General features: G+C 41.7%; 1 protein-coding gene across 2 annotated transcripts; it reads left to right on the top strand.

The window, feature by feature from the left end:
- Positions 1-640: 640 nt before the first annotated feature.
- On the top strand, positions 641-3,237 carry LOC115163823 (uncharacterized). 2 transcript variants are annotated; one of them, XM_029716022.1, is made up of 3 exons: positions 641-1,626; positions 1,712-1,830; positions 3,182-3,237. In XM_029716022.1, the coding sequence occupies exon 1, from the start codon at positions 775-777 to the stop codon at positions 1,561-1,563; it is 789 nt and encodes a 262-aa protein (XP_029571882.1). In that variant the 5' UTR covers positions 641-774; the 3' UTR covers positions 1,564-1,626; positions 1,712-1,830; positions 3,182-3,237. The 2 variants fall into 2 exon arrangements, with proteins under 2 accessions (XP_029571882.1, XP_029571881.1); XM_029716021.1 differs by lacking the exon at positions 3,182-3,237 and having other exon boundaries at positions 1,712-1,900.
- Positions 3,238-19,905: the final 16,668 nt, after the last annotated feature.

Raw genomic sequence — 19,905 nt, 5'->3', positions numbered from 1 at the left:
GGAGTCAGAGAGCTTCATCAGGGTCTGAGGTACAGGAGAGGAGTCAGAGAGCTTCAGCGGGGTCTGAGGTACGGGAGAGGAGTCAGAGAGCTTCAGCAAGGTCTGAGGTACAGGAGAGGAGTCAGAGAACTTCATCAGGGTCTGAGGTACGGGAGAGGCGTCAGAGAGCGTCATCAAGGTCTGAGGTACAGGAGAGGAGTCAGAGAGCTTCATCGGGGTCTGAGGTACAGGAGAGGAGTCAGAGAGCTTCATCGGGGTCTGAGGTACATGAGAGGAGTCAGAGAGCTTCATCAGGGTCTGAGGTACAGGAGAGGAGTCAGACAGCTTCATCAGGGTCTGAGGTACAGGAGAGGAGTCAGAGAGCTTCATCAGGGTCTGAGGTACAGGAGAGGAGTCAGAGAGCTTCATCAGGGTCTGAGTTACAGGAGATTAGTCAGAGAGCTTCATCAGGGTCTGAGGTACAGGAGAGGAGTCAGAGAGCTTCATCAGGGTCTGAGTTACAGGAGAGGAGTCAGAGAACTGCATCAGGGTCTGAGTTACAGGAGAGGAGTCAGAGAGCTTCATCAAGGTCTGAGTTACAGGAGAGGAGTCAGAGAGCTTCATCAAGGTCTGAGTTGCTCTGCAGTCTGCACGGTGAGAACTCAAGCTCTTCTGTCTGGAGGATAAAAGCCTGTCTGTCTGATTTGTCAAACACCCAAAAAGCATAAGAGTCATGACTGCTGTCCGATAGATGAGGCTGATCAGGACCATAAGAAGGAACTCCAGACTGTCCTGATGACTTTACAGGAGAAGCTGGAGGTCTTTAATAAAGTTAAACTAACCTTTGATCAAACAACTGAGCACTTTAAGAGCCAGGCCCAGCACACAGAGAGGCAGATTAAAGAGAAGTTTAAGAAGCTTCATCAGATTCTACAAATGGAAAAGGATGCCAGGATAACTGCACTGAGGGAAGAAGAGGAACAGAAGAGTCAGATGATGAAGAAGAAGAAGATTGAGGAGAAGATCAGAGAGATGTCATCACTTCCAGATACTATCAGAGCCCTAGAGGAGGAGCTGAGAGCTGAAGACATCTCAGTCCTGCTGAATTACAAGGCTACCATGGAAAGAGACCAGTACACTATCAGAGCCCTAGAGGAGAAGCTGAGAGCTGAAGACATCTCAGTCCTGCTGAATTACAAGGCTACCATGGAAAGAGACCAGTACACTATCAGAGCCCTAGAGGAGAAGCTGAGAGCTGAAGACATCTCAGTCCTGCTGAATTACAAGGCTACCATGGAAAGAGACCAGTACACTATCAGAGCCCTAGAGGAGGAGCTGAGAGCTGAAGACATCTCAGTCCTGCTGAATTACAAGGCTACCATGGAAAGAGACCAGTACACTATCAGAGCCCTAGAGGAGAAGCTGAGAGCTGAAGACATCTCAGTCCTGCTGAATTACAAGGCTACCATGGAAAGAGACCAGTACACTATCAGAGCCCTAGAGGAGAAGCTGAGAGCTGAAGACATCTCATTCCTACAGGTAAGGACCAATATCTCGATAAGACGTAAACATTATTGTGACTGATATCATTTTAGTTTTTATATTAATTATTAATTCACTGTTTTGTCCCCCTGCAGAACTACAAAGGTAAGTGATCTGTCTCCTATCTCTCTCTTCTCATTGGTTCTAAACCCAACCCTACAGCAGCACTGACTCATGAATCTTCTTCCAGAGCCTAGTGGATAGTGTCTGGTCCACAGCTGGTGTCAGCATCGCTGATAGATGAGGCCAAACACCTGGGAAACCTGCTGTTTAGAGTCTGGGAGAAGATGCAGGGCATTGTGAATTACAGTGAGTATCTGTTTCCATGATCCCTTACCTGGTGACATTTACTAGCAATCAACAATAGGAAAACGTATATTATTTGGTCACAACGTTCATAGTGTCCAATGATATTAAACCAAAAGAAATACAAAACGAAAACAAATGTATTAAAGTTCCCTTTTTCCCCGGTCAGAAAAGATGGGTGTGACTTTCAGTCATTATGCTGATTTAATTATAATGTTAAATTATTATGCTGTATATAATTATAATGTTAAATTATTATGCTGTATATAATTATAATGTTAAATTATTATGCTGTATATAATTATAATGTTAAATTATTATGCTGTATATAATTATAATATTATATTATTATGCTGTATATAATTATATTATAATATTATTATGCTGATTAAATTATAATATTATATTATTATGATGTATGGCTGCAACGTGACTTGATTCGTGTACATACGGCTGCAGCTTGACTCATGTACGGCTGCAGCTTGACTCATGTACGGCTGCAGCTTGACTCATGTACGGCTGCAGCTTGACTCATGTACGGCTGCAGCTTGACTCATGTACGGCTGCAGCTTGACTCATGTACGGCTGCAGCTTGATTCATGTACGGCTGCAGCTTGACTCATGTACGGCTGCAGCTTGATTCATGTACGGCTGCAGCTTGACTCATGTACGGCTGCAGCTTGACTCATGTACGGCTGCAGCTTGACTCATGTACGGCTGCAGCTTGACTCATGTACGGCTGCAGCTTGACTCATGTACGGCTACAGCTTGACTCATGTACGGCTGCAGCTTGACTCATGTACAGCTGCAGCTTGACTCATGTACGGCTGCAGCTTGATTCATGTACGGCTGCAGCTTGACTCATGTACGGCTGCTGCTTGACTCATGTACGGCTGCAGCTTGACTCATGTACGGCTGCAGCTTGACTCATGTACGGCTGCAGCTTGATTCATGTACGGCTGCAGCTTGATTCATGTACGGCTGCAGCTTGACTCATGTACGGCTGCAGCTTGACTCATGTACGGCTGCAGCTTGACTCATGTACGGCTGCAGCTTGACTCATGTACGGCTGCAGCTTGATTCATGTACGGCTGCAGCTTGACTCATGTACGGCTGCTGCTTGACTCATGTACGGCTGCAGCTTGGCTCATGTACGGCTGCAGCTTGACTCATGTACGGCTGCAGCTTGACTCATGTACGGCTGCAGCTTGACTCATGTACGGCTACAGCTTGACTCATGACTCATTGTCTATTCTCCTCTTTCTGATCAACCATGACATCATGACCAGTTCTAATCTCTAGTTGTCTTTGTTCATCTCCTGTGATTGTGGACCCCAACCCTGTCCACCCACAGTTCATCCTGTCTGAGGATCTGATCAGTGTGAGAGATACAGTGGAGTGAGACAGCAGCTTCCTGTCAACCCAGAAGAGGTTTGAATATTAGATATGGGTCCTGGGCTCTGAGGGTTTAACTCAGGTACCCAGCTGGGACGTTGAGGTTTGAATACTAGATATGGGTCCTGGGCTCTGAGGGTTTAACTCAGGTACCCAGCTGGGACGTTGAGGTTTGAATACTAGATATGGGTCCTGGGCTCTGAGGGTTTAACTCAGGGACCCAGCTGGGACGTTGAGGTTTGAATACTAGATATGGGTCCTGGGCTCTGAGGGTTTAACTCAGGGACCCAGCTGGGACGTTGAGGTTTGAATACTAGATATGGGTCCAGGGCTCTGAGGGTTTAACTCAGGTACCCACCTGGGATGTTGAGGTTTGAATACTAGATATGGGTCCTGGGCTCTGAGGATTTAACTCAGGGACATAGGTGGGACGTTGAGGTTTGAGGACAATACAGAACGATTCATGGGTGTCATTAGCAGAGTCTGTCCACAGAAAGGAAGAGAAGACTTAGTGATACATGGATTGTATATTATCATGAAGACAGATCAATACAGACAGACAGTGAAGACGGAAACCCAAGAGGATCAGAGTGCAGCTGCACTGGGACAGAGGAAAGCTGTCATTGTCTGACCTTCATAATAACACACATCTACACACAATCACACACACTTTTACCGAGAGTCTTTCCATGCGTTTGGTTTAACTGTATACTTCACCCTCTGAGGATCATACTAGGTTAACTGATTGATAAAGATGTTGTAGAGAGGAGGAGGGAGAGAGAGGGAGAGAAAAGGAGGGAGAGGGGGAGAGTCAGAGAGGAAGTGAGGGAGAGGAAGGGAGAGAAAAGGAGGGAGAGAGAGGATGGGAGGGTGAGAGAGGGAGAGTCAGAGTCAGAGAGGAAGTGAGGGAGAGAAAGAGAGGAAGGGAGGGAGAGAGAAAGAGAGGGAGGGAGGGAGATAAAGCACACTGAACATATTTTGCAATTATAAAGACCCTGTATAAATTCAACCAACCAATTAGTAATTGGCTTAAATTATTTGACTCTGTCATAACTTCAAACCTTCTACAGTGGCTTGCGAAAGTATTCACCCCTCTTGGCATTTTTCCTATTCTGTTGCCTTACAACCTAGAATTAAAATATATTTTTGGGGGGTTTGTATCATTTGATTTACACATATAATGCCTACCACTTTGAAGATGCAAAATATTTTTTATTGTGAAACAAACAAGAAATAACACAAAAAAAGCATAAAACTTGAGCGTGCATAAATTTTCACCCCTCCCAAAGTCAATACTTTGTAGAGCCACCTTTTGCAGCAATTACAGCTACAAGTCTATTGGGGTATGTCTCTATACGCTTGGCACATTTAGCCACTGGGATTTTTGCCCATTCTTCAAGGCGAAACTGCTCCAGCTCCTTCAAGTTGGATGGGTTCCGCTGGTGTACAGCAATCTTTAAGTCATACCACAGATTCTCGATTGGATTGAGGTCTGAGCTTTGACTAGGCCATTCCAAGACATTTAAATGTTTCCCCTTAAACTACTCAAGTGTTGCTTTAGCAGTATAACTAGGGTCATTGTCCTGCTGGAAGGTGAATCTCCGTCCCACTCTCAAATCTCTGTCATACTGAAACAGGTTTCCATCAAGAATTTCCCTTTATTGAGCGCCATCCATCATTCCTTCAATTCTGACCAGTTTCCCAGTCCCTGCCGATGGAAAAACATCCCCACCACCATGCTTCAATGTGGGGATGGCGTTCTTGGGGTGGTGAGAGCTGTTTGGTTTGCGCCAGACATAGCGTTTTCCTTGATGGCCAGAGTACCTTCTTCCATATGTTTGAGGAGTCTCCCACATGCCTTTTGGCGAACACCAAACGTGTTTGCTTATTTTTTTCTTTAAGCAATGGCTTTTTTTCTGACCACTCTTCCGTAAAGCCCAGCTCTGTGGAGTGTACTGCTTGAAGTGGTCCTATGGAAAGATACTCCAATCTCCACTGTGGAGCTTTGCAGCTCCTTCATGGTTATCTTTGGTCTCTTTGTTGCCTCTCTGATTAATGCCCTCATTGCCTGGTCCGTGAGTTTATGTGGGTGGCCCTCTCTTGGCAGGTTTGTTGTGGTACCATATTCTTTCCATTTTTTATTAATGGATTTAATGGTGCTCCGTGGGATGTTCAATTTTTGGTATATTTTTTATAATCCAACCCTAGTCTGTACTTCTCCACAACTTTGTCCCTGACCTGTTTGGAGAGCTCCTTGGTCTTCATGGTGCTGCTTGCTTGGTGGTGCCCCTTGCTTAGTGGTGTTGCAGACTCTGGGGCCTTTCAGAACAGGTGTGTATATACTAAGATCATGTGATGCTTAGATTGCACACAGGTGGACTTTATTTAACTAATGATGTGACTTCTGAAAGTAATTGGCTGCACCAGATCTTATTTAGGGGCTTCATAGCAAAGGGGTGAATACATATGCATGCACCACTTTTATATAGCATAGAAAGACATATAACATAGATAGACAGATAACATAGAAAGACATATAACATAGATAGACAGATAACATAGAAAGACAAATAACATAGATAGACAGATAACATAGATAGACCGATAACATAGCTAGACAGATAACATAGATGGACAGATAACATAGCTAGACAGATAACATAGAAAGACATATAACATAGATAGACAGATAACATACACACCACTTTTCAGTTTATTATTTTTTCTAATTTTTTTAAACAAGTGATTATTTTTCATTTCACTTCACCAGTTTGGACTATTTTGTGTACATCCATTACAAGACGGTTGCGACCGGGAGACCCATGGGGCGGCCCATGGCCCAGCGTCGTCCCTGTTTAGTGGAGGGTTTGGCACCACTTTTCCGCTTTTAATTGTTTCAACAAAAAAATTATTAAGTTATTTTTTTCATTTCACTTCACCAATTTGGAATATTTTGTGTATGTCCATTCCATGAAATCCAAATGAAAATCAATTTAAATTAATTAATTACTTGTAATGCAACAAAAATAGGAAAAACTCCAAGTTTGTGAATACTTTTGCAAGGCCCTGTATATGGAAGTTTACATACACTTAGGTTGGAGTCATTAAAACTAGTTTTTCAACCACTCCACAAATTTCTTGTGAACAAACTATAGTTTTTGCAAGTCGGTTAGGACATCTACTTTGTGCATGACACAAGTAATCTTTCCAACAAATGTTTACATACAGATTATTTCACTTATAATTCACTGTATCACAAATCCAGTGGGTCAGAAGTTTACATACACTAAGTTGACTGTGCCTTCAAACAGCTTGGACAATTCCCGAAAATTATGTCATGGCTTTAGAAGCTTCTGATAGGCTAATTGACATCATTTGAGTCAATTGGAGGTGTAGCTGTGGATGTATATCAAGGCCTACCTTCAAACTCAGTGCCTCTTTGCTTGACAACATGGAAAAATCAAAAGAAATCAGCCAAGACCTCAGAAACATTATTATAGACCTCCACAAGTCTGGTTCATCCTTGGGATCAATTTCCAAATGCCTGAAGGTACCACGTTCATCTGTACAAACAGCAGTACACAAGTATAAACACCATGGGACCACACAGCCCTCATACCGATCAGGAAGGAGACGCGTTCTGTCTCCTAGAGATGAACGTACTTTGGTGCAAAAAGTGCAAATCAATCACAGAACAACAGAAAAGGACCTTGTGAAGATGCTGGAGGAAACAGGTACAAAAGTATCTATATCCACAGTAAAACGAGTCCTATATCGACATAACCTGAAAGGCCGCTCAGCAAACCGCCGTAAAAAAGCCAGACTACGGTTTGCAACTGCACATGGAGACAAAGACCGTACTTTTTTGAGAAATGTCCTCTGGTCTGATGAAACAAAAATAGAACTGTTTGGCCATAATGACCATCGTTATGTTAGGAGGAGGGATGCTTGCAAGCCGAAGAACACCATCCCAACCGTGAAGCACGGGGGTGGCAGCATCATGTTGTGGGGGTGCTTTGCTGCAAGAGGAGCATCTCAAGACATCAGTCAGGAAGTTAAAACTTGGTCGCAAATGGGTCTTCCAAATGGACAATGACCCCAAGCACACTTCCAAAGTTGTGGCAAAATAGCTTAAGGACAACAAAGTCAAGGTATTGGAGTGGTCATCACAAAGCCCTGACCTCAATCCCATAGAACATTTGTGGGCAGAACCGAAAAAGTGTGTGCGAGCAAGGAGGCCTACAAACCTGACTCAGTTACACCAGCTCTGTCAGGAGGAATGGGCCGAAATTCACCCAATTTATTGTGGGAAGCTTGTGGAAGGCTACCCGAAATGTTTGACCCAAGTTAAACAATTTAAAGGCAATGCTACAAAATACTAATTGAGTGTATGTAAACTTCTGACCCACTGGGAATGTGATGAAAGAAATAAAAGCTGAAATAAATCATTCTCTCTACTATTATTCTGACATTTCACATTCTTAAAATAAAGTGGTGATCCTAACTGACCGAAGACTATTTTTACTGGGATTTAAAGTCAGGAATTGTGAAAAAAATGAGTTTAAATGTATTTGGCTAAGGTGTATGTAAACTTCTGACTTCAACTGTAATAGAGACAGTAGATATATCTCCAGAGTATATCCTGGTCTGTTATAATATAATAGAGACAGTAGATATATCTCCAGAGTATATCCTGGTCTGTTATAATAGAGACAGTAGATATATCTCCAGAGTATATCCTGGTCTGTTATAATATAATAGAGAAAGTAGATATATCTCCAGAGTATATCCTGGTCTGTTATAATATAATAGACTGTAGATATATCTTCAGAGTATATCCTGGTCTGTTATAATATAATAGACTGTAGATATATCTCCAGAGTATATCCTGGTCTGTTATAATATAATAGAGACAGTAGATATATCTCCAGAGTATATCCTGGTCTGTTATAATATAATAGAGACAGTAGATATATCTCCAGAGTATATCCTGGTCTGTTATAATATAATAGAGACAGTAGATATATCTCCAGAGTTTGTCCTGGTCTGTTATAATGGAGACAGTAGATATATCTCCAGAGTATATCCTGGTCTGTTATAATATAATAGACTGTAGATATATCTCCAGAGTATATCCTGGTCTGTTATAATAGAGACAGTAGATATATCTCCAGAGTATATCCTTGTCTGTTATAATATAATAGAGACAGTAGATATATCTCCAGAGTATGTCCTGGTCTGTTATAATATAATAGAGACAGTAGATATATCTTCAGAGTATATCCTGGTCTGTTATAATATAATAGAGACAGTAGATATATCTTCAGAGTATATCCTGGTCTGTTAAAATATAATAGAGACAGTAGATATATCTACAGAGTATATCCTGGTCTGTTATAATAGAGACAGTAGATATATCTCCAGAGTATATCCTGGTCTGTTAAAATATAATAGAGACTGTAGATATATCTCCAGAGTATATCCTGGTCTGTTATAATAGAGACAGTAGATATATCTCCAGAGTATATCCTGGTCTGTTATAATAGAGACAGTAGATATATCTCCAGAGTATATCCTGGTCTGTTATAATATAATAGAGACAGTAGATATATCTCCAGAGTTTATCCTGGTCTGTTATAATATAATAGACTGTAGATATATCTTCAGAGTATATCCTGGTCTGTTATAATATAATAGAGACAGTAGATATATCTCCAGAGTATGTCCTGGTCTGTTATAATATAATAGAGACAGTAGATATATCTCCAGAGTTTGTCCTGGTCTGTTATAATATAATAGAGACAGTAGATATATCTCCAGAGTATATCCTGGTCTGTTATAATAGAGACAGTAGATATATCTCCAGAGTATATCCTGGTCTGTTATAAATAGAGACAGTAGATATATCTCCAGAGTATATCCTGGTCTGTTATAATATAATAGAGACAGTAGATATATCTCCAGAGTATGTCCTGGTCTGTTATAATATAATAGAGACAGTAGATATATCTTCAGAGTATATCCTGGTCTGTTATAATATAATAGAGACAGTAGATGTATATCCTGGTCTGTTATAACATAATAGAGACAGTAGATATATCTCCAGAGTTTATCCTGGTCTGTTATAATATAATAGAGACAGTAGATATATCTCCAGAGTATATCGTGGTCTGTTATAATATAATAGAGACAGTAGATATATCTCCAGAGTATATCCTGGTCTGTTATAATATAATAGAGACAGTAGATATATCTCCAGAGTTTGTCCTGGTCTGTTATAATGGAGACAGTAGATATATCTCCAGAGTATATCCTGGTCTGTTATAATATAATAGACTGTAGATATATCTCCAGAGTATATCCTGGTCTGTTATAATAGAGACAGTAGATATATCTCCAGAGTATATCCTTGTCTGTTATAATATAATAGAGACAGTAGATATATCTCCAGAGTATGTCCTGGTCTGTTATAATATAATAGAGACAGTAGATATATCTTCAGAGTATATCCTGGTCTGTTATAATATAATAGAGACAGTAGATATATCTTCAGAGTATATCCTGGTCTGTTAAAATATAATAGAGACAGTAGATATATCTACAGAGTATATCCTGGTCTGTTATAATAGAGACAGTAGATATATCTCCAGAGTATATCCTGGTCTGTTAAAATATAATAGAGACTGTAGATATATCTCCAGAGTATATCCTGGTCTGTTATAATAGAGACAGTAGATATATCTCCAGAGTATATCCTGGTCTGTTATAATATAATAGAGACAGTAGATATATCTCCAGAGTTTATCCTGGTCTGTTATAATATAATAGACTGTAGATATATCTTCAGAGTATATCCTGGTCTGTTATAATATAATAGAGACAGTAGATATATCTCCAGAGTATGTCCTGGTCTGTTATAATATAATAGAGACAGTAGATATATCTCCAGAGTTTGTCCTGGTCTGTTATAATATAATAGAGACAGTAGATATATCTCCAGAGTATATCCTGGTCTGTTATAATAGAGACAGTAGATATATCTCCAGAGTATATCCTGGTCTGTTATAAATAGAGACAGTAGATATATCTCCAGAGTATATCCTGGTCTGTTATAATATAATAGAGACAGTAGATATATCTCCAGAGTATGTCCTGGTCTGTTATAATATAATAGAGACAGTAGATATATCTCCAGAGTATATCGTGGTCTGTTATAATATAATAGAGACAGTAGATATATCTCCAGAGTATATCCTGGTCTGTTATAATATAATAGAGACAGTAGATATATCTCCAGAGTTTATCCTGGTCTGTTATAATATAATAGAGACAGTAGATATATCTCCAGAGTATATCCTGGTCTGTTATAATATAATAGAGACAGTAGATATATCTCCAGAGTATATCCTGGTCTGTTATAATATAATAGAGACAGTAGATATATCTCCAGAGTATGTCCTGGTCTGTTATAATATAATAGAGACAGTAGATATATCTTCAGAGTATACCCTGGTCTGTTATAATATAATAGAGACAGTAGATATATCTTTAGAGTATATCCTGGTCTGTTAAAATATAATAGAGACAGTAGATATATCTCCAGAGTATATCCTGGTCTGTTATAATAGAGACAGTAGATATATCTCCAGAGTATATCCTGGTCTGTTAAAATATAATAGAGACAGTAGATATATCTCCAGAGTTTGTCCTGGTCTGTTATAATAGAGACAGTAGATATATCTCCAGAGTATATCCTGGTCTGTTATAATATAATAGAGACAGTAGATATATCTCCAGAGTATATCCTGGTCTGTTATAATATAATAGACTGTAGATATATCTTCAGAGTATATCCTGGTCTGTTATAATATAATAGAGACAGTAGATATATCTCCAGAGTATGTCCTGGTCTGTTATAATATAATAGAGACAGTAGATATATCTCCAGAGTTTGTCCTGGTCTGTTATAATAGAGACAGTAGATATATCTCCAGAGTATATCCTGGTCTGTTATAATATAATAGAGACAGTAGATGTATATCCTGGTCTGTTATAAATAGAGACAGTAGATATATCTCCAGAGTATATCCTGGTCTGTTATAATAGAGACAGTAGATATATCTCCAGAGTATATCCTGGTCTGTTATAATATAATAGAGACAGTAGATAAATCTCCAGAGTATATCCTGGTCTGTTATAAATAGAGACAATAGCTCCTACCATGTTATACACATGAGCCCTTACAGATTGAATGTCTCAGTTGTTGCCCGTTTGTTCTCTTTATTATTATGATTGCGTTGGTTGATATATATTAGTATTGTTGCTTAAACATATTGCTATGGCAACAGTGGCAACCACCTTTTCATGCTAATAAAGCATGTGTTTGTGAAAGAGATAATTCTCGTAGGTTAGACAGTATCGCTCTGCAGTTTACATCTTACAACACAGACTGTGGAACAATATACAATCAATTATATCATGTCAACTATATTGATTCTTGTTCCACATAATTTGTATTCTTTACGCATTGCCAATATCATACTTTCCTTGTTGTTTATTTGTTGAGTGTTATCAATATTAGCTTGTTTATTATTGTTTATTTGATGAGTGTTATCAATATTAGCCTGTTTATTGTTGTTTATTTGAGGAGTGTTATCAATATTAGCCTGTTTATTGTTGTTTATTTGAGGAGTGTTATCAATATTAGCTTGTTTATTGTTGTTTATTTGAGGAGTGTTATCAATATTAGCTTGTTTATTGTTGTTTATTTGAGGAGTGTTATCAATATTAGCTTGTTTATTGTTGTTTATTTGATGAGTGTTATCAATATTAGCTTGTTTATTGTTGTTTATTTGATGAGTGTTATCAATATTAGCCTGTTTATTGTTGTTTATTTGTTGGGTGTTATCAATATTAGCCTCTTTATTGTTGTTTATTTGATGAGTGTTATCAATATTAGCTTGTTTATTCTTGTTTAATTGATGAGTGTTATCAATATTAGCCTGTTTATTGTTGTTTATTTGTTGAGTGTTATCAATATTAGCCTGTTTATTGTTTTGATTGATTTTCTGTTTGTCTTCTTCTTGTGTTTACCTCCTGTCCTGTTTGTGTTGACAGAAGAAATGTTATACCACTGAACCCTGCTGAATCATTGGTTGTGTTCTGTGCTTGGCCTAGTCTTTAGGCTCCCGAGTGGGGCAGCAGTCTAAGGCACTGCATCTCAGTGCTAGAGGAGTCACTACAGTCCCTGGTTTGAATCCAGGCTGTATCACATCTGGCCGTGATTGGGAGTCCCATAGGGCGGTGCAAAATTGGCCCAGCGTCGTCTGGGTTTGACTGACTTGCCTAGTTAAATAAAGGTTAAACGATTACCTTCCCTGTATCTGTCACTCCCTTTGGTTCCTTCCACAGCCATTATTGACTGTCCCAGGTTTAATGTCTGTACGCTTTTCCTGTTTTGTACCATGTTCCATTTCTTTATTAAATGATTCACTCCCTGTGAATGATTCACTCCCTGTAAATGATTCACTCCCTGTAAAAAATATAATAAATAAAACTAAATCACACACATTCCAGCCCATCTTCTGCATCAGAGTCTTACTGACTGGGGACTTTTAGTTTAGGCTACAGCTTGGCTCCATGGAAGCAGAGCCTAACATGCTCTCGACGGTACACAGGAAACCCGGGTGTAAACCCAGGTTATGTTCCAAATGGCACCATGTTCCTTATAGAGTACATCAGTTTAGACCGAGGCCTGGTCAAACATAGTGCACTACAGGGAAAAGGGTTCCATTTGGGACCGAATCAGTCACTTGTTGTATTCTGGAACTCTGCCCTTGTCATGGAACATTCCACCGTGCTTGGACTAACTCTCCATGACCTTGGACTAACTCTCCATGACCTTGGACTAACTCTCCATGACCTTGGACTAACTCTCCATGACCTTGGACTAACTCTCCATGACCTTGGACTAACTCTCCCCTTGTCATGGAACATTCCACTGTGCTTGGACTAACTCTTCATGACCTTGGACTAGCTCTCCATGACCTTGGACTAACTCTCCATGACCTTGGACTAACTCTCCATGACCTTGGACTAACTCTCCATGACCTTGGACTAGCTTTCCATGACCTTGGACTAACTCTCCATGACCTTGGACTAACTCTCCATGACCTTGGACTAACTCTCCATGACCTTGGACTAGCTTTCCATGACCTTGGACTAACTCTCCATGACCTTGGACTAACTCTCAATGACCTTGGACTAACTCTCCATGACCTTGGACTAACTCTACATGACCTTGGACTAGCTTTCCATGACCTTGGACTAGCTTTCCATGACCTTGGACTAACTCTCCATGACCTTGGACTAGCTTTCCATGACCTTGGGCTAGCTTTCCATGACCTTGGACTAACTCTCCATGACCTTGGACTAACTCTCCATGACCTTGGACTAACTCTCCATGCCCTTGGACTAGCTCTCCATGACCTTGAACTAGCTCTCCATGACCTTGAACTAGCTCTCCATGACCTTGGACTAGCTCTCCATGACCTTGGACTAGCTCTCCATGACCTTGGACTAACTCTCCATGACCTTGAACTAGCTCTCCATGACCTTGGACTAGCTCTCCATGACCTTGGACTAACTCTCCATGACCTTGGACTAACTCTCCATGACCTTGGACTAGCTTTCCATGACCTTGGACTAACTCTCCCCTTGTCATGGAACATTCGACCGTGCTTGGACTAATTTACTGCATGTATGAGTTAGCTGTGTCTACTCTCGAAAATGCACTACTTTTGACCAGGACCTATTCCCTATACAGTGCATTACTTTTGACCAGGACCCATTCCCTATACAGTGCATTACTTTTGACCAGGACCTATTCCCTATACAGTGCATTACTTTTGACCAGGACCCATTCCCTATACAGTGCATTACTTTTGACCAGGACCTATTCCCTATACACTGCATTACTTTTGCCCAGGACCTATTCCCTATACAGTGCATTACCTTTGACCAGGACCTATTCCCTATACACTGCATTACTTTTGCCCAGGACCTATTCCCTATACAGTGCATTACTTTTGACCAGGACCTATTCCCTATACAGTGCACTACTTTTGCCCAGAGCCATGTACCCCATTATGTAAGGAAAAGGCTACTGTTCAGGATGTAACCCATGTTAAACAGTGCAGAGTCAGACAAGAGACTCATTCATATGCTAGCTAACACTGCTCTCTGGCGGTAACCATGTTCCATTGCAGCCACTGTCCATCCTGGGATGAATCTCAATAGTCTTTTCCTTGATTCCTCACATCCTCTCCCCTCACGTCTTTCTCAAAACACATTGGAGGAGAAGATCTGTGGTTCCTCTCCTCGGACCTTCTACTCCAATACGCTTACAGAAGGAGGTGAGGACAGAGGATGCAAGGAATCAAGGAATCAAGGAAATACAATTGAGAATCACCCCAGGACTGTCTCCTTGACTGATCTGAAACAGGCTGGATATACAGTACCAGTCAAAAGTTTGGACACACCTACTCATTCAAGGGTTTTTGTTTATTTTACTATTTTCTACATTGTACAATAATAGTGAAGATATCAAAATTATGAAATAACACATGGAATCATGTAGTAACCAAAAAAGTGTTAAATAAATTCCAGGTGAAGCTGGATGAGAGAATGCAAAGAGTGTGCAAAGCTGGCACCAAGGCAAAGGGTGTCTACTTTGAAGAATCTCAAATATAAAATATATATATAAAATATATTTTATATTTTATATTCTTCAAAGTAGCTACCCTTTGCCTTGATGACAGCTTTGCACACTCTTGGCATTCTCTCATCCAGCTTCACCTGGAATGCTTTTCCAACAGTCTTGAAGGAGTTCCCACATATGCTGAGCACTTGTTGGCTGCTTTTCCTTCACTCTGCGGTCCAACTCATCCCAAACTGTAACGTGTACACTGGGAGTCGAGAAGCAAGAACAGGGAGGGAATAATTTACAGGGAGTGAATAATTTACAGGAGTGAATCATTTACAGGGAGTGAATCATTTACAGGAGTGAATCATTTACAGGGAGTGAATCATTTAATAAAGAAATGGAACATGGTACAAAACAGGAAAAGCGTACAGACATGAAACCTGGGACAGTCAATAATGGCTGTGGAAGGAACCAAAGGGAGTGACAGATACAGGGAAGGTAATCGTTTAACCTTTATTTAACTAGGCAAGTCAGTTAATAACAAATTATTATTTACAATGACGGCCTACCCCGGCCAAACCCGGACAATGCTGGGCCAATTGTGCACCTCCCTATGGGACTCAATCACCCAATCACGGACGGTTGTGACACAACCTTGATACGAACCAGGGTCTGTAGTGACGCCTCTTGCACTGAGATGCAGTGCCTTAGACCGCTGCGCCACTCGGGAGCCCTGGCCTCCACGATCGCCCGACCTCAACCCAATTGAGATGGTCTGTGTCACGTATACTCCCTCTCCGGTGCTCTAGGTCACCGTACAGACACAAAGTCCAGGTGAGTCTGATGAGGCGCTGGTGCGTGTAACGATGATGACAGGTGTGCGTAATAATGAGCAGCCTGGTGACCTAGAGCGCCGGAGAGGTTAGTATACGTGACACAAACCATCTCAATTGGGTTGAGATCAGGTGATTGTGGAGGCCAGGTCATCTGATGCAGCACTCCATCATTCTCCTTCCTGGTCAGATAGCCCTTACACAGCCTGGAGGTGTGTTGGGTCACTGTCCTGTTGAAAAACAAATGATAGTCCCACTAAGCTCAAACCAGATGGGATGGCATATCGCTACAGAATACTGTGGTTGCCAGCAAAGCAGCCCCACACTACCACACCTCCTACTCTGCGTCTCACAAAGACACGGTGGTTGGAACCAAATATCTCCAATTTGGACTCATCAGACCAAAGGACAGATTCCCACCGGTCTAATGTCAATTGCTCATGTTTCTTGGCCGAAGTAAGTCTCTTCTTCTCTTCTTATTGGTGCCCTTTAGTAGTGGTCTCTTGGCAGCATTTCGACTATGAAGGCCTGAACAGTTGATGTTGAGATGTGTCTGTTACTTGAACTCTGTGAAGCATTTATTTGGGTTGCAATTTCTGAGGCTGTTACCTCGAATGAACTTATCCTCTGCAGCAGAGGTAACTCTGGGTCTTCCTTTCCTGTGGCGGTCCTCATGAGAGCCAGTTTCATCATAGCGCTTGATGGTTTTTGCGACTGCACTTGAAGAAACTTTAAAAGTTCTTGAAATCTTCCATATTGACTGACCTTCATGTCTTAAAGTAATGATGGACTGTCGTTTCTCTTTGCTTATTTGAGCTGTTCTTGCCATAATATGGACTTGGTCTTTTACCAAATAGGGCTATCTTCTGTATACAACCCCTACCTTGTCACAACACAACTAATTGGCTCAAATGCATTAAGAAGGAAAGAAATTCAACAAATTAACTTTTAACAAGGCACACCTGTTAATTGAAATGGATTCCAGGTGACTACCTCATGACGGAGGTTGAGAGAATGCCAAGAGTGTGCAAAGCTGTCAGCAAGGCAAAGGGTGGCTACTTTGAAGAATCTCAAATATAAAATAAATGTTGATTTCTTTAACACTTTTTGGGTTACTACATGATTCCATATGTGTTATTTCATAGTGTTGATGTCTTCACTATTATTCTACAATGTAGAAATTTGTAAAAAATAAAGAAAATCCCTGGAATAAGTATGTGTTTCCAAACTTTTGACTGGTTCTGTATATACACTGCTCAAAAAAATAAAGGGAACTCTTAAACAACACATCCTAGATCTGAATGAAATAAATAATCTTATTAAATACTTTTTTCTTTACATAGTTGAATGTGCTGACAACAAAATCACACAAAAATAATCAATGGAAATCCAATTTATCAACCCATGGAGGTCTGGATTTGGAGTCACACTCAAAATTAAAGTGGAAAACCACACTACAGGCTGATCCAACTTTGATGTAATGTCCTTAAAACAAGTCAAAAGGAGGCTCAGTAGTGTGTGTGGCCTCCACGTGCCTGTATGACCTCCCTACAACGCCTGGGCATGCTCCTGATGAGGTGGCGGATGGTCTCCTGAGGGATCTCCTCCCAGACCTGGACTAAAGCAGCCGCCAACTCCTGGACAGTCTGTGGTGCAACGTGGCGTTGGTGGATGGAGCGAGACATGATGTCCCAGATGTGCTCAATTGGATTCAGGTCTGGGGAACAGGCGGGCCAGTCCATAGCATCAATGCCTTCCTCTTGCAGGAACTGCTGACACACTCCAGCCACATGAGTTCTAGCATTGTCTTGCATTAGGAGGAACCCAGGGCCAACCGCACCAGCATATGGTCTCACAAGGGGTCTGAGGAACTCATCTCGGTACCTAATGGCAATCAGGCTACCTCTGGCGAGCACATGGAGGGCTGTGCGGCCCCCCAAAGAAATGCCACCCCACACCATGACTGACCCACCGCCAAACCGGTCATGCTGGAGGATGTTGCAGGCAGCAGAACGTTCTCCACGGCGTCTCCAGACTCTGTCACGTCTGTCACGTGCTCAGTGTGAACCTGCTTTCATCTGTGAAGAGCACAGGGCGCCAGTGGCGAATTTGCCAATCTTGGTGTTCTCTGGCAAATGCCAAACGTCCTGCACGGTGTTGGGCTGTAAGCACAACCCCCACCTGTGGACGTCGGGCCCTCATACCACCCTCATGGAGTCTGTTTCTGACCGTTTGAGCAGACACATGCACATTTGTGGCCTGCTGGAGGTCATTTTGCAGGGCTCTGGCAGTGCTCCTCCTGCTCCTCCTTGCACAAAGGCGGTTGGTAGCGGTCCTGCTGCTGGGTTGTTGCCCTCCTACGGCCTCCTCCACGTCTCCTGATGTACCGGCCTGTCTCCTGGTAGCGCCTCCATGCTCTGGACACTACGCTGACAGACACAGCAAACCTTCTTGCCACAGCTCGCATTGATGTGCCATCCTGGATGAGCTGCACTACTACTTGTGTGGGTTGTAGACTCCGTCTCATGCTACCACTAGAGTGAAAGCACCGCCAGCATTCAAAAGTGACCAAAACATCAGCCAGGAAGCATAGGAACTGAGAAGTGGTCTGTGGTCTCCACCTGCAGAACCACTCCTTTATTGGGGGTGTCTTGCTTATTGCCTATAATTTCCACCTGTTGTCTATTCCATTTGCACAACAGCATGTGAAATTTATTGTCAATCAGTGTTGCTTCCTAAGTGGACAGTTTGATTTCACAGAAGTGTGATTGACTTGGAGTTACATTGTGTTGTTTAAGTGTTCCCTTTATTTTTTTGAGCAGTATATATATACAGTGAGGGAAAAAAGTATTTGATCCCCTGCTGATTTTGTACGTTTGCCCACTGACAAAGAAATGATCAGTCTATAATTTTAATGGTAGCTTTATTTGAACAGTGAGAGACAGAATAACAACAAAAATATCCAGAAAAACGCATGTCAAAAATGTTATAAAATGATTTGCATTTTAATGAGGGAAATAAGCATTTGACCCTTCTGCAAAACATGACTTAGTACTTGGTGGCAAAACCCTTGTTGGCAATCACAGAGGTCAGACGTTTCTTGTAGTTGGCCACCAGGTTTGCACACATCTCAGGAGGGATTTTGTCCCACTCCACTTTGCAGATCTTCTCCAAGTCATTAAGGTTTCGAGGCTGACGTTTGGCAACTCAAACCTTCAGCTCCCTCCACAGATTTTCTATGGGATTAAGGTCTGGAGACTGGCTAGGCCACTCCAGGACCTTAATGTGCTTCTTCTTGAGCCACTCCTTTGTTGCCTTGGCCGTGTGTTTTGGGTCATTGTCATGCTGGAATACCCATCCACGACCCATTTTCAATGCCCTGGCTGAGGGAAGGAGGTTCTCACCCAAGATTTGACGGTACATGGCCCCGTCTATCGTCCCCTTGATGCGGTGAAGTTGTCCTGTCCCCTTAGCAGAAAAACACCCCCAAAGCATAATGTTTCCACCTCCATGTTTGACGGTGGGGATGGTGTTAGTCCCGTGTGGCTCAGTTGGTAGAACATGTTGTTTGGAATGCCAGGGTTGTGGGTTCGATTCCCACGGGGGACCAGTACGGAGAAAAACATTTATGAAATGTATGCATTCACTACTGTAAGTCGCTCTGAATAAGAGAGTCTGCTAAATGACTTAAATGAAAAATGGGGTCACAGGCAGCATTCCTCCTCCTCCAAACACGGAGAATTGAGTTGATGCCAAAGAGCTCCATTTTGGTCTCATCTGACCACAACACTTTCACCCAGTTGTCCTCTGAATCATTCAGATGTTCATTGGCAAACTTCCGAGGGGCATGTATATGTGCTTTCTTGAGCAGGGGGACCTTGCAGGCGCTGCAGGATTTCAGTCCTTCACGGCGTAGTGTTACCAATTGTTTTCTTGTCTATGGTCCCAGCTGCCTTGCGATCATTGACAAGATCCTCCCGTGTAGTTCTGGGCTGATTACTCACCGTTCTCATGATCATTGCAACTCCACGAGGTGAGATCTTGCATTGAGCCCCAGGCCGAGGGAGATTGACAGTTATTTTGTGTTTCTTCCATTTGTGAATAATCGCACCAACTGGTGTCACCTTCTCACCAAGCTGCTTGGCG

Source organism: Salmo trutta, chromosome 26, assembly GCF_901001165.1.
Source record: "Salmo trutta chromosome 26, fSalTru1.1, whole genome shotgun sequence".
NCBI classification, from domain to species: domain Eukaryota; kingdom Metazoa; phylum Chordata; class Actinopteri; order Salmoniformes; family Salmonidae; genus Salmo; species Salmo trutta.
Note: the sequence above shows the minus strand (reverse complement) of the source record. Positions and strands in the feature narration are given on the sequence as shown.